Raw genomic sequence first — 14,853 nt, 5'->3', positions numbered from 1 at the left:
AGATGATGCAGGAGAGGGGGCACAGTCAAAAGAATGTCTATGTGTCAGGACATTGGAGACAACTGAGGAGCAGGAGAGAAGAGGAGGTGGTAGGGAAGCAGGCCTCTTCTGGTCCACCTCCCCGTGGCCACTATGGAAATGCTGCTGGACAAGATTTCAGGCCCCACCTGAAGTACCACATCTCCCCACACTGTGGAGAACAACCTCGGTCAAAGGCAGCAACTTCTTAAAGAGTTTGCACAGTGCTGGATGCAATTGGAGAAACACAGAAGAGCAGCCTTGCTGGGGTGCCACTGCTTCCTAGGGCAAGGGTGATGGAGAACATGAGGTATCAGGAGCTCTGGGTCCCCGGGGAAGCAGAATCTGCAGTGTGAGGCCCCTGGGTATGACAGGGCTCCTGGGAACACAGTTGAGGATTGTGCTACATTTCATTTCCAAAGAAATGCCCTGGGAGGGCTCAATTGTCTTTAAAAAACAAAACAAAACAGAGGCTGCTGGTCTCCCCCAGGCTGGCAGTAAAGGAAGAGCTGGCATGCTTCCTTGGTGGGGGTCAAGCCCCTGGGAGAGTTAGCTTGACCCCAGTGCAGGACCACCAGGCACCACCACCCCTGCCTCCCCAGAGCTTTCCTTGGTCTTCCCTCTACCCAATGGCATGCTGGCACGGCCCAGGACCTGCTGAATAGATGATCCTCAGTAGAGCTGGGTGGGAGGAGAGACTGGATGAGAGCCTTTGGAATGGATTCTTCCCCAAAGGACCAAATATCCTCTTGTCAAACCAAGACTTGGCCCATTTCCTAGAGAATGTTGCCCATCACAGAGTCCCATCTCTGACTTCCTTGTAGGGAAGGAATCTGTTAAAAAGTGGGACAGGCTGAGCAGGGCAGAAATACAGAGCCACATGCTCTGAGTCATTTACCACTGCCCACAGCCCAGCAGCGCTGGCTGCACAGTTAACCCGTCTCAGCCACAGTGCTGATGAATCTGGCCTGCCTAGAGGAGATGGGACAACTGAGTTCCACTCCTGTGACCACCTGGGGCAAGGGGTCATGTGAGGTGGCCCGCTGGGAAGGGAAGTCACAAGGACCCAGTTACTTCTTGACCCATTGTCCTTTCCTCAAAGGGTAGATCGCTCCTAGCCCAGGCAAGTCACGCTCCTCTTCTGAGACAGGGCTATCTCTAAAATGGCATCCCAGTGGAGCCCTGCAGCCAGGGTGCTGAGAAACAGACCTTTAAATCCAGCCCCGCTGTCACATGTACGTACTAGCCTTACACAACCCACATGTGTGGGCAAGAATCGAGGTGGGGTTACTTCTTTAGTGTTAAAAAGAGTGAATTCAAGATCAACTGAGGGGAGAGGGTTACCTTCCATGAGAGGGGTGGGACAGCCAAGTCATCTCCTAGGCAGTTTACAGCCACCGACTGTAGGCAGGCAGGTCAGCATAAGCTCCCAGCACATCATCATCCCCTTGCTAAGCCGCCTAAATGAGAAACTCCAAGGCCGGAAGCCCCTCTGCTGGCAGTTCCCACTTCTGGAGGTGACTCAGTGCTACCTCAGCAAAGGTCTATGCTGTCAGTGGGTTACTGAGCCTCCTCCACTCCAGATGGCTTTCACACCACCCAGAGAATAACTGCTTTACAGGTACACACACCACAAGCAAGATGAAAAAAGCCCTTTGCAAGCCAGTTTCCTCCTTGCCCGCTACCCGTTAAGGCTCAGAGGCCAGAGCACTTTGCCTCGTGTCTAGTGACCTGGGAGATACATACAATCCCAGCCAGCAAGGCTGGCAAGAGAATGTCACTGGCCACTACCCCACTCACCTGCCTGCACAGACATCCTCAGTCCTGTTCACTGTCTTCCGCCTCACCCTCAGTTTGTGTGGGGGCTTCTTCACTATCTTTCTTTGCAAGGAGGGTGCAGGACTCTGACTACAGGGAGGTCTTTTGGGCTGGGATGGCTTTATGTACCCCAGCTTCGGTACAAATAGAATTCACACACAGGCCAAGGATTTTTCACAGTTACCCTGGTAGCTCTCCCTGCCTAGGTACTTGGGCTAGAGGCATGGCCACACTTGGAGATGGGCTAGAAGAGAGGCAGAAAGAGAGCCTTCCCCTCCTCTCCCCCCCACCCCTCCTCCCTCCTACTGGACATGGACCCGGGCGGCTTTGCCATCTCCCAGACAGCCTCCAATTCCACCCTATAGCTAAAGAGGAGAGGAACGTGCACGGCGTTCCAGAGCTAGCCTTTAGTATTAACAGCCATCTCAGGCTCAAGTCCAGGCACTAGTCCCTCCAACAGGGTTTTCAGTGGTTGGGAGGAGCCCCAACCGGACAAGGGAATGGGGGAGTAAAGCGGAGGCAGCTGGGGCGCCTAGTGCAGGCCACTGTGCAGAGGAGCAAGGGCCACTCAAGAAAGGCAGGGAGGTGAGGGGTAAGTATTGCTGGTACAGAGCTGGTGACAGAGGCACTCTCCAGTGCAGAGCCAGGCTGCTCATGGAGCTAGGAGGCTGGGGCCCTGGGGTGTCAGAACCCCAGCTGGGGACTGGTGTCTAGAGATGAGCAAAGAAAGCAGAACTCTGGAAGAATGCTTCATGCAGCTAATCCCCAGGCCAGACAGGGTTCTTGACAGTGGCTCAAAACCATTTTCAGCCTTAGCCCTCCTGACTTCAGCAAGCAGCCCTACCCATGACACCTCTTACCAAGCCATGCTCCCTCAAGGATAAGTCCAAAAGGGGTCAGGTCCATCCTTGATGCCTGAGAAGGCCATCTGATTTGATAGGAACCCCCCTGGGCCCACTGGGGGAGCTCCTTTGGCATGCTGGAGTGCATTCCAGCAGAGGGGAGGACAGGCCACAGCACGTTCTTTAGTGTGTCTGGCCAGCACCCTGGAACTCAGCTCTCCTGTGCTTGGCCTGTAAGAAGGTACCAGCTCCAGGGAGAAACATTCTCAAGGCCCATCCTCCCCAGATATCCTGTCTTCCTGGGGGCTGGGCAATGAGTGAGCATGCCACATGCTTGTGGAGTGCATTCAATGGGATGATGACCAGCACGGCCGGGGTCGGGAGAAGAGACTGGATTCCTAGAGGGCACCAGGTATGGTCAGCTGCAATGGATGCTACATTCCTCAAAAAAGAGCAGCAATGCTGGGAGAGGCAAGGAGACAAAAGACAGGACGGGAAACCAAGTGGAGACCAGAAGACAAGAACCAGGCTGGGACTAAGCAAGGGCACCAGTGGCCACATCCCGTACTTCCACCCCTGGAGACTCCAGGGATAAGATGTGTCCACATGATGTCCCTTTGGATTCTTTCCAGCAAGATACAGAGGTGTGGACTGCAGTCCATGTGGTCACCAGGACTGACTGTACCCAGACAAATGGACAAATATAAATGTGGTCACACACACACACACACACAGACACACACTACAGTCTCCACTGCCAGCTGGGACAAGCCCAGCGGCCAACAGGCATGCAGCAGGGTGAGGGGTCCAGAAAGACGTGGAAACTATGTACAGGGGCGGGGGGCGGTGTGACCAGCAGGCTCCTTTCCCCCACCAGCCCCTGGCCTCTTGTCCTCAGTGAGGTCCTTAGGAGCATGAGGGGGAGGGGCTGGTGGCACTCTCCAAAGAGGACTGGGACAGGCGCCTGGTAAGGGATCCGAGTGTGGAGTCAGCCACAGAGGATGTGGGGAAGAGTTTGTACCAGCCCGTGACAGCGGCACTTAGGTCCAACTCGTCCAGCATGATCTGGGCCATGCCCATGAAGCACTTGTGGTCCATACGGCCATAGTCTCCCCAGACGATCACCTGGCAGGAGAAGGGGGACGGGTGAGGCACTGAACCTCCAGGACTGGGTAGTGGGCCCAGGACCTACCAGCTTCCTGGGGGCACAGATGGGAGAGTCAGAATTAAAAACAATATGGGCATGTACTTTGACTGTCCTATGGGGGCCATGCATCATCTCAACTGTTATTTCAAGTATTTTTGTTCCCCTGTGGCTCAGCGGTTTAACTAACCAACACAATGCCCAACAGTGATCTGGGATTAGATCCTGGGTGGGTCTGGTTCCAGACCTCCCAGCACCCCCAACAGCAGCTCTCTCCACAGACGTGTCCAGGGCCTGGGTCATAGCCACAGCCCTGCTGCTGGCTGCTGTGGGCCTGAATAAGCCCCTTGCCCTGACTGTCTCCATCTGGGATTCAAGCAGGAAGAGATTAGCTCAATGCTTTTCTCAAACATTTTTAAAAACAGACATCTGATGTTGGGCCTCTGCCCCAGAATCCCAGGGTTCTGCAGCTCTTTGGCTTGTTGCCCCATGGGCCCTTAGGACAGAACCCCATCACAGCTCCAAGGAACAGCCTGCTGTGAGTTGGACAAGCTGGAGGCTTAAAAACATCACAGGTGGATTCCTGAAAGGGGATTATGGGATTCCAGGCTCTTCCTCAGCTTTCCAAGTGCCCCGGGGTGAGCAGCTGTCTCCACAGCCCCAACTGGCAGTGGACTTGAGTCTCCAAACCTCACCCAGAGTAATCTTTTCTCCTTTAAAATGAATCTTGGGTGTTTGTTACAAATAAGCAAGCCAGGCTTCAGACAAGGCAAGCCACCACCACTTTTAACTGGGGGAGTGTCTGCCTACGTGCAAACTCTTAAATGTGAGTGAAGGTTCCCACAGGGGCCAGAGGCACTGGGACCTCCTGGAGCCGGTGCTAGAGGCAGCTGTGAGTCACCCTGACATCAGTGACAGGAACTGTCTTCTACAATAGTGGTGCATGCTCTTGACCTCTGGGCCATCTCTTCTCTGCATGTCCTAACCACAATGAGTGTCAAGCAGTTGAGCCAAGAAAGTCAGGTAGGCCCGTGTGAACTCAGGTTCATCTACTGAAGGGGTGCAATGAGGCAACACCCCTCCCTCCTGCTCCTCAGGAAAAGCCACCCATACATTGTTTCATTCTCAAGGAGCTGGATGGCCTGAGAGTCACCCAGACTTCGGCTCAGTTCGGCTCATTGCTCAACTGAGTAGTCCCTTCGTCTTTCTGAGACCCTGCCTCCTCGTTTGCAAGATGGGGAAACCACACCTCCTTTCCAGGATCATATCTGAGGAAGACATAACTCATTCTAGAAAGTGCCTAGCAACACCCAGCACCCAGTGAGGGACAAGGCACAGGGGGGAGAGGCAGGGAAATGGAGACGGCCAGCAAATAAAGCCTGGTTCTCCTGCCCAGCTGGGAGGATGAGGAGCCATTTCACAATTGTTCAAAACCCTATGAATTGTTGGGGAACAAAAGCATGGGCTGTGAAATTAAAACACAGAGAGGACCAGGAAGAGGGAGGGAAGGAAGTGGGAAGAGAGAGAAAAAGGGGGCTGGTGAGATGGCCCAGCAGGTGAAGTGCTTTCCACAGAAGCTGAAGGACCTCAGTTCAATCCCCGGAAGCCACGTCAAGTTGAAAGAGAACTGACCCCCCTCTACATGTATGCCTCCCAAATGTACGGGTACCCACCCCCACGATGATAAAGAAGAGGCGATGTAAATGAATGCACCGGGTTCAATGCTTGGCCTGAACTGTAGCGTCTACCCTGTGAACACTGACCTGCAGAACCTTGCCTTGGGGCCCCTCGTCAAAGAGCAGAGCCTGCTGGTACAAGGGATCACAAGTCTTCTTGGCCACCTTCGTTTTTTTCTTGGCTACACATGCCCCGTTCTCCAGCAGGTAAGCCTTGATATAGGTGGCTAAAAATGAAGGAGCATGGTTGGGAGAGATGCCATAGCCTGCCCCCACCCTCCAGGTGGTTCTGGGGGGTGGGTGTGAGCTGGCCCAGCTTGCTCACCAACCTTCCATCCAGGCAAGGTGTGAATCACTGTCCACAACACTGCTGTAGGGCACCAGTGATGAGCTGAGGACTTGCTAGTTAGTACCCCATCCCTGCCAAGACCCTTCCTCACATCTCCCAGCTGCTCAGCCTCACCTGGGAGGGATTTGGAGCCTGGTTTGGGGGTCAGGCCCCGAGCTTCAATCACTTCCACCTCCAGCTGGCCACTCCGGTCCATGATGGCAATGTGCACATCTCCTGCAAGGGAAAAGAACGGAAGTCCAGGTGAGGTCAGATGGGGCAGGCTGGAAGATGAACCGGAGACCACCAACCTTGGGGGTGGGTCCCTGAAAAGGGACTATGACAGAGCAAGCTGCACATGTTGAAACTGCTCTCAAGAGATCACTTCAAGCCGGGCGGTGGTGGCGCACACCTTCAATCCCAGCACGCGGGAGGCAGAGGCAGGCAGATCTTTGTGAATCTGAGGCCAGCCTGGGCTACAGAGTGAGTTCCAGGACAGGCTCCAAAGCTACACAGGGAACCCTGTCTCGAAAAACAAAACAAAACAACCAAAAAAGATCACTTCAAAGGGACTAAGAAACAGTGTGATAGGCTGTGGGGGAATGGCCCTCAAGGGACACATGCTCAGGTCATGACTAAGGGCTACCAAACTCTCACCTATGTCTGGTGGACTAGGGGCTTCTGCTTCGCTACATAGAAGAGGCAAGTCTGGGAGGCGGAGCCTACACAGCAGCCCTCAGCCAGTCTCTTTAGTATATGCCAAGCAGATACCAAGAGAGTGTCCACGCAAAGAGATGCCAAGCTATGAGCCTGCCAGGACCTCTCTGACCCTGGACAAAGGGAGCAGGGCGGGCCCCCAGCACCTTTGTGCTGAAAGCCAAGAGCTCACAACTTATACAAAAAGGTATGGGCTTCAGTCATGCTAACTTCCAGGGGCTCTTAGCTTTCTCATTGTGGGGGAGCTAAGTTTAGAACTATATAGTGGTTGTTTGGAACACTCTTCAAATGGGTGTAGAATTATAAACTTGATCTCCACCCTCCCCAAAAGAAAATTAAATAAGACTTTGAGTTCATTCAACCATCATGTTACTATTGGCATTGATATACTTTGGGGGCAGGCATTCACCATGTTCAGAGACACCTTGAAATTCCTCCTCCTCCCTCCAGTGATTCCCAACCTTGGCAAGGAGACCAACGGGTCTCAATCTATCACATGCCTAACGGGAATGTACACTTGTCTTTCCTGGTTTGGAACACAAGGGGGCACCACACACAAAATATTCTAGGTTCTGATGGGTCAGTAAAGATTACGGAAGTGGCTGGCACTTCTCAGTATGTGTAGGGATAAGGGGTTGAGATAATGAGCAGGCTCCAGTACCAACCAAAATCTCAGAATTAAACAAATCCAATACCCAGGACCAGAAGAGAGTGGACCTTGACTCTGAGGGTCTTGTGGACCCCTCTTCCAAGGAAGGAAGGATTGTGCCTGTTTCGGACTCTGTATGTGGCACTGAATCCCAGCTCCATTGTCTGCATTCATTTCCCCCTTCTGCTGTGAGGGTCAAAGGTCAAGAACCATCAGGATGGGGTTGAGTAGAGACACCTGGATCAGGCAAAGCTCAGGCCAGGCTGATGGGGAAGCCTGCCTGAACATGACGGGGGAGGGCAAGGCTTGAGGACCCGATGTGGGCTTTGAGAGGAGCTTCCTAGCAGCCAGAAAGAGATGAGAAAATAACTAAAGGTCCCTTGGTGCCAGACGCTGTTGGGAGTACCAAGTCCAATTAGCCACAGTTCCTAAGGAGAACATTAAAATGCTTTATAGAAAGTATCTAACAGGAGCTCAGAAAGGGTGGTGAGATTGGAGAACTAAAGCAGGAATTACTGATTCCATTTTCCTGATGAGGAAATCGAGGCTCAAAGAAGGGTTGTGACTTACTTTTCCAAGGTCAGAGAAGGTAAATCAACAGGAGCGGAGCGAACAGTGTCTACATAGCAGGGGAGGGTGACTGGGACGGGGGCAGGGGGCAGGCTGGGAAAGTTGCTGCTGAACGGTGAGGAGAGGAAGGCTGGGACACCGGCCCCTCCTGCTGCCTACCCTACCATGCACAGGGCCCCACTGCTGGGTCCCCCACACCTTGATTGTCCTTCCAAGACTTACCCATGGGGGGTGTGGCCAATGTTTGTCGCCCCACAATCTGGGCTGGTCCCAGGCCATCCAGAAAATCACTGAACTGGCTTTCAGCTCCAAGCCGTGTGGGGAAAATAAACCTGCAGAAGGGAGCACAGGGTATGTGAGGGTAGCAGGGGAGTTAGCGGTGGGGATGGATGCAGAGGCCCTGCATCTGGGGAGCTGTGCCTCCATTTCTCGCCTGCACACTGTGACTAGGTTACTCTAACTGGGAGTGAACACTTGCTCATTTCTGCATATTGAAGGAAAATATTTCAGACTTTGTGTTTTAGACAGTCCCACTGTCTAACTTCTGGCTAACCTAGAATTCACTATGTAGCCCAGACTGGCCTCAGATTCATGACAATCCTCCTGCCTCAGTCTCCCAAGTGGGTAACAAGCAGGTCCTACAGTATCTGGCATGGAAAAAGATACTTTAATATTACTAAAGAGACTAATGAAGATATTTAAGGCATTAGATCCTTATTTTTATTATTTATTTCTTGAGACAAGGACTTGGGCATTGCAACCTGACTTCAGACTCATGATGTAGCCAAGGTTGGCCTGGAATTCCTGATCATCATACCTCTCTGCCTTCTGGGATTACAGGCATGTACCAGTATGCCCAGCTTATGCAGTGCTAGGGACGGACCCCAGAGCTTCATGCTTGCTGGACAGACATGCTACCAACTGAGCTACAACCCAGCCCAAGCCCCAGAGATTTCTGAAGCAATTGTTAGAGGGCAGGGCATCCTCATGAGAGCATGCCAAAGCCAAGAACGAGAGACAAGCTGGATGGACTCTTACTGCCTGGAATAAGTTCCAAGAACTGAGGTTTGATTATTTTTTTTTAAACCAGAAATTTAAAATCCAAATCAATAAGGTAAGGTGGTTCTCAAAACGGCAGCTGAGACCAAAATAACTTAACGATGTTAAGGTCGAGATGAATAGCAGGTAATCGTGGGTGGTCCGTGACTGGAGGGGAGGGGCTGGAAATAGTAACAAGAAAAACTGACAGGGATTGAAAGCGGGCCCGCCGCCAGCAGCGCATTGAACGTCCACGTGCCTTCCATCATTAATCCTTACAACCAGGCTGTGTGGTAGGAACCATTATCCAATTTCACAGATGAAAGACGTTTCCAAGAGGTAAGAGACTGGCCTTGTCTGCAACATGGATGACACCTGGCTCACCGGGGGCTGGTGGGGGGAAACGATCTAGACACATGAGGTACAACAAATGGCAATGGATTTTACTTCTGCCTCTGCGGCTGCCATCATGTTCTCAGCCCCAGATGTTCTGGGTACGGCCAACAGGGACAGCTTGCTTAGGGGCCACAGTGAAATCGAATATGCAGATCTTTTAGTGGCAGCCATGAGAGGTGGGTCAGAGAAGAATCCCTGATGGACAGTTTGGAGTGGGGGCTCCAGTGGTTAGTGATGGGCAGTGGGGGGCAATAGGTTTGTGGGACAGAACCTTCATTTCTCTTACAAGCCTCATCTTCCACCCTCAAGAGGAGACTTCAAGGCCAGAGGTCATCATTGGGTGCCTTCTCAATCACTTTCTATCTTAACTGTTTAGACAATCTTTCACTGAACCTAGAGTTTGTAGATTTGGAGAGACTGGCTGCTAGCAAGTGCTAGGGATCCTCCTATCCCTGTCTCTGCAATAATGGGGTCATAGGCATGTGCACACTTACATCCAGCCTTTTTACATGGGTGCTGGAGACCCCCATTCCGGTTCTCATGCATGTACAGCAAGACTGAGCTGTCTCCCCAGCCCTCTCATTTCTTGGCCTTCCTCCTCTCTCCACCCACCCCTCTTTGATTAACATAATGCCTCTTGTAGTCCAGGCCAGTTTGGAACTCACTATGTAGTTAAGTCTCTGACCTTAAACTCTTGGTCTTGCCTCTGCTTCTCAAGTGCTGGATCATAGGTGTGCACCACCCCACCCATCCCTGGTGTCACATTCTTATGACAATGAGACCGCAGAAGAAAAAAGAGATGTAGACTCAAAGTCTCAGAACTAGGGCACGTGGGGTGTGTGTGTGTGTGTGTGTGTGTGTGTGTGTGTGTGTGTGTGTGTGACTGGTGTACAGTGTGGAGATTATGAATAAAGGTTATGGAATCAAGTGACCTCAGTGTAAACAATGGCCTGTGTCTTAAGAATTGTGCCTGTGGGTAGAGAGCCCCTGCCATTCAGTAGCCTCGGTTCCCTCATTGTATGGAGACGTGGGTGGTTTCCAAATTCACTCAGATTGTGCACAAGAGTTAAATGATCACATGGCTTCCAGAGAGGGGGCTCACTAGCCTAAGGTACCCATCAATGCTCCGTACAAGGCAGGAGGTAGTAAATGCTAATGGCTACTTGTTTCCATGTTAGAAGGTTCAGCTGGCCATCTGTATCCATGGGTTTTGCATCTGTGGATTCAATCAACCACAGATTGAAAGTATGAAGAAAAGGGTTGTCTGTACTGAGCACAGATTTTCTTCTTATCATTATTCCTTAAACAATACAGCCTAGGCTGGGAATTGGGGTGTACACCTATAATACCAGTGCTTAGGCGGTTGAGGCAGGAGGATTCGGAATTTAAGGCCAGCCTGAGCTTTATAGTGAGACCCGTATAACAAGTATCACTATTGCATTTAGCTTTGACTGGGTGTTACAGGTGACCAAAAGAGGACCTCATTATACAGGAGGATGGGTACAGGGAGTATGCAAACACAGTACCAGTGTACTTAAGGGATTCAAGAAGCTGTGGGTTTTAGATCCATGGGAGGTTTGGAACCAATCCCACAGTGATGCCAAAAGTTCCCTGTACAGTAGTAAGGACAATCACTGAATACTAAATAAGCCACAGGATCCTGAGACTGGAAATTATAGGGCCTTGATAAAAGAGAAGCAGAAAATCTACCAACTCCAATTTAGAACAGATCTGGAGGGTATCTAAGCAGTGACTTTCAAATGCTTACTCCAACTCACGTGCAAAAAGCAAAGGGCCTGCCAACACTGCAGCCTACTGCTGACCTATGCACATCCTGAAAGCACCCTGCTGCACCAGCTACACCTGTGTTTTCTATTTCTTTCTCGAATGCTGCTTTTGACCCACTACAGCGATCTTATTTCCTGCCTATGAGTCACAAGGTAAGATGTGACTGTTCTAAAAACATGGATCTACTCCAATTTTCTTCCTTAATCTCCAAGCAAGGTGATTTATAAAGATTTATAATTTCGCACAACCAAGCCATGAAAATGAGTTTAGGCTTAAAAGGAATTTAGGGTCACATTTTCCTTTCTGCTCGTCTCCTCTGGAGCAGGGGTAGGGTGGGAGATGGGAGGCAGGAAACCCAAGATCCTTCCTGAAATAAAAGAACCGATGATGTGCTCCAGGTCCTCTGATGTGTTCTGTTGGGAGCCATGGGAAGACCTGGGCCCAGGGCCCAGACAGCTAGGGGAGGGAAGGGGAAGCTGGGGCAGGGAGGTAAGCAGACATCTTGGCTGGAAACCAAATTGGCAGGTGCACGCACGTGCTCTCGGAGCTGTTGCTGTTGGTACTCCCATCGGTAGACTCCCGGCTGCCCTGGCGCGTGACCCGGCTCCGCATCTCCACTGCAATGCCAGTCTCCGTGCTCCGGCGGATGTTACTGCGCAGCTTCTTAGTGGCCCCTTCTGGGGTCCCCAACCCAAGAAGAGAGAGGGAACAAGGTCAAAACGTGGTGTAGGCTTCTCAAAGAGTGCTACCAACATGCTGCTCTGGACAGAGAAGCAGGCGGGCATCTGCCGAGGCTGGGACACTGCCGAGCTGACCCCTGTCCTGGCACAGGGTAATGCCTTCCCATTCTGCTCAGCCTCAGCCCCCAAACTTAAGAGCTGCTCTTGCCTCTCACTTCTGGAAAGTTTGTCTGTTCTGGGATTTCCAGATTTACTTTCCCTCTTTTGGATTCCTACCAGACCCCAAAACCCACCTCTGCTGCCCTAGAAAAACGCCCATTGGAAGGAAGCCTGACCATTTGAAACTGGCCTTCTCAAGGTAAGTCTAAAAAGGAGAGCATCTCAAGCGTCAAGCTGGACCTTGGAAGGCAAGATTGCGCGGCTAGCTTAAGTTGGATTTGAGAAGGTCCACAGCAGAACCCCTTCCCTGTCTCTGCACCTTCTATTCAGGGACCCCCAGCCCCCTCCTCAGCCCTGCAGGAAACACAGGGCACTTTCCCTCTCTGAGTAGCATGCCAGCCTGCCTGGGTTTCCATGGCAACCTCCTTAGCATTGCAGTGTGGTCCCTCCAGACAGCTCTCCTCCTGGGCGGGGGTGGGTGGGGGGAGCCAGGCTGGGGTTTTGCAGGGACTCCCCTGCTAAAGCTTGATTGCTGAGCAACTTGATGGGGAGGAAAATGGCACTCGGACAGAGTCTGTACCAAAGGGGCCATTTGTTGCCACCAGTTACAGGCCCGAGAAAATGGTTAGTTGAATGGCCTGCAAGGGTGCCTAGGGCAGGGTGACTGCACACTTATCCCTGAGGCAGCCAATAGGAGGCTGGGGAAAGAAGGCCTCTGTCCTTCCTATTTTGCCCCACTTACCCTTCAGGAAGTCCCCACTGGATGACAGACGGTCAGGAGGGCAAATGCCAGCAGATAAGGTGGTAGAGGGGAGGTGACGGGAACAGGGGCAACATACAAAAAGATGTGTTCTCTAAACTCAGCGCAAGCTATCAGAATAGCCAGCATATCTGGGTCTCTCTCTCTCTCTCTCTCTCTCTCTCTCTCTCTCTCTCTCTCTCACACACACACACACACACACACACACACACACACACACACACACGACATTTTAGTTTAGTTCAGGCATATTTCTCTTACACATGCATAAGACACACACACAGGAGTGCTGACTATCACATATATGAATACAATAACCTCATGTATGATACCATGTGTCTGTCTATACAAAGTCACACATGCCCTCCAGGCTCACATGGATACAGTGTACACTGTCAAACAGGTTATCTACTCACCACGCATAGTGATGTCCACCCACACATGGTATGTGACCTACCATGAGACTCTCTCTGTCCGTGGCTCCTAACTGCCTCATCCCCTCTAACCCAGTTAGAAGACAGATGGCCGTGGGGTGGTGGGACTGAAAGTCACCCTGCCTCCCCCTCACATCCTCACCCCCTCAACACACGCTCTTTTAGAGCCTGGGAAAGCTCTGGCCCATTTGGAAGTGAAATTACCTTCTTAGATAAGATTTGCCCAACCCAGTGTGAGCGGCCATGAGTGAGAAATGCGCAGAACCCTGAAAGGTCAGAGGTACTTCTCCAGGCCCCTCCACCATTTCACAGATGAAGAGTCCAGGGTTTGGATGCCAAAGAGCTGGCTAGCCACCAGGCCCTCAGACTCCCTGCCTGACATGACACTTCCCCTTCTAGATGCTGCCTCTCTTGGAGGTGTGACTCAGCAGAGATTAAACTCCTGTGTGTATTCAGTGCTGGGGGAAAGGTCTTACAAAATCAAGTGAGAAATCCCCCCCAGCTGACCCAGGGAATAACTTTATGGTGTTTCTCTCTAGAGAACTGACTGATCTATGTGGTTGCAATAATCCAGTGTTCCTCAGAGAAAGACTCCAGAAGCCATTCCATCTGTCCTGTCACATACAAAGGAGGGGCAGTCATGGCCTGAAGCAACACTCTCTTTGGCTCAGAAGGGAAGGGCTCTGTCCTTGGTACTCGATGTCCAGAAGTCTGCTTCCACCAAGCATGACCCCCTGGCAGGCTCAGCGTAATTAATGCCAGGCCAGATTTTACTTAGGTCCTAGGACCCCAAAACTCTGATCTCACCCTTTATTGCTCCCACAATTTAGAGAACTGATAGATCTCAAAGGAAGTTGGGAGAGAGCATCGTTAGCTCCACTTTACAGAAGAAGAAGCTGAGTCCCGACCAGACAGTGACTTTCTGGCAGTTCCATGGAGATCTATGAAGCCAGAATAAGCCTTCTAAAGCACAGGGTGAGATTTTGGAGGTCTGCACTAGGGCAGAATGATGGCAAACTGAGGGAGTGCAGACAGGCACGGGACTAGAGGGAGGAGGGTGTTACCGACTAGACATTGCACTGTGTGAACTGGGGCAAAGGAACCAAGACTAAAGTGTCTATGAACTAGCAGGGCGGGGTTCTTAGGGGAAAAAAAAAGATCTAGCTCCAAGGGCTAGGCCTAGGAGAGGAATTCTTCCTGACTCCCCATAGCCCAGCCCTACAGGGAATCAAGTCTTCCACTGGGGCAACAGGGGCACCCTTCTGGGGTCTTTTCTCAGAGCGGCAATCCCTGGTGAGTTCACTACATACTTGCCTGTAGTCCCAGAGTCTCCCAGCCAGGATGATGCTCCAAGCTGAACCACTGGCATACTCAAAGCTTGCATGCACACAATTAAAAATAATAAAAGTACATTTTTTTTAATATCAACACTTTGCTGAGTGTCTCTCATGTGCCATTCATGAGAGGCTGGGTACCTTTGCACATCTATCTCATTTAATCCCTGGATAGATCTATAAAGCATATATTTTGTCTTCAACAAACAAACAGCGGGCTCAGAGAAGGGAAGCAGCTTGCCTGAACTGTCCAGTTAGTAAACGTTGGGGTGTGGCTGCAAAGGCCAGCCTGAGGTCATTCCCCAGGGAAGTGCCTTCTCCTCAGGCTCTGGAAGTCTCATAGATAAATGAGTACATCAGACTGGATGACCTCGAGGGCCCTTCCTGCTATGACATTCAGTGATTAGATGATTCACAGGGACCTGCACTAGGAAAGGCATCTGGGCAATTCCTCTGGCCCCAGACTCTAGGCCTTTAGTCATGCCCTTACATACCACAAAGA

At 51.5% G+C, this 14,853-nt stretch overlaps 1 protein-coding gene across 2 annotated transcripts in view; it reads right to left on the bottom strand.

The window, feature by feature from the left end:
• Positions 1-404: 404 nt before the first annotated feature.
• Positions 405-14,853, bottom strand: part of Rims3 (regulating synaptic membrane exocytosis 3) — a 40,259-nt gene continuing 25,810 nt past the window's right edge. For both annotated transcript variants that reach the window (XM_036177775.1, XM_036177776.1), the window contains exons 4-8: positions 11,520-11,661; positions 7,985-8,094; positions 5,962-6,063; positions 5,586-5,725; positions 405-3,803 (exon numbers count right to left, since the gene is read on the bottom strand). In XM_036177775.1, coding sequence (XP_036033668.1) covers positions 3,585-3,803; positions 5,586-5,725; positions 5,962-6,063; positions 7,985-8,094; positions 11,520-11,661 — 713 coding nt within the window. In that variant the 3' untranslated portion in view covers positions 405-3,584. The remainder of the gene's footprint in view (positions 3,804-5,585; positions 5,726-5,961; positions 6,064-7,984; positions 8,095-11,519; positions 11,662-14,853) is intronic.

This window comes from Onychomys torridus, chromosome 2 (assembly GCF_903995425.1).
Source record: "Onychomys torridus chromosome 2, mOncTor1.1, whole genome shotgun sequence".
In the NCBI taxonomy this organism is placed as follows: domain Eukaryota; kingdom Metazoa; phylum Chordata; class Mammalia; order Rodentia; family Cricetidae; genus Onychomys; species Onychomys torridus.
This window is presented reverse-complemented; position numbering and strand designations above follow the sequence as displayed.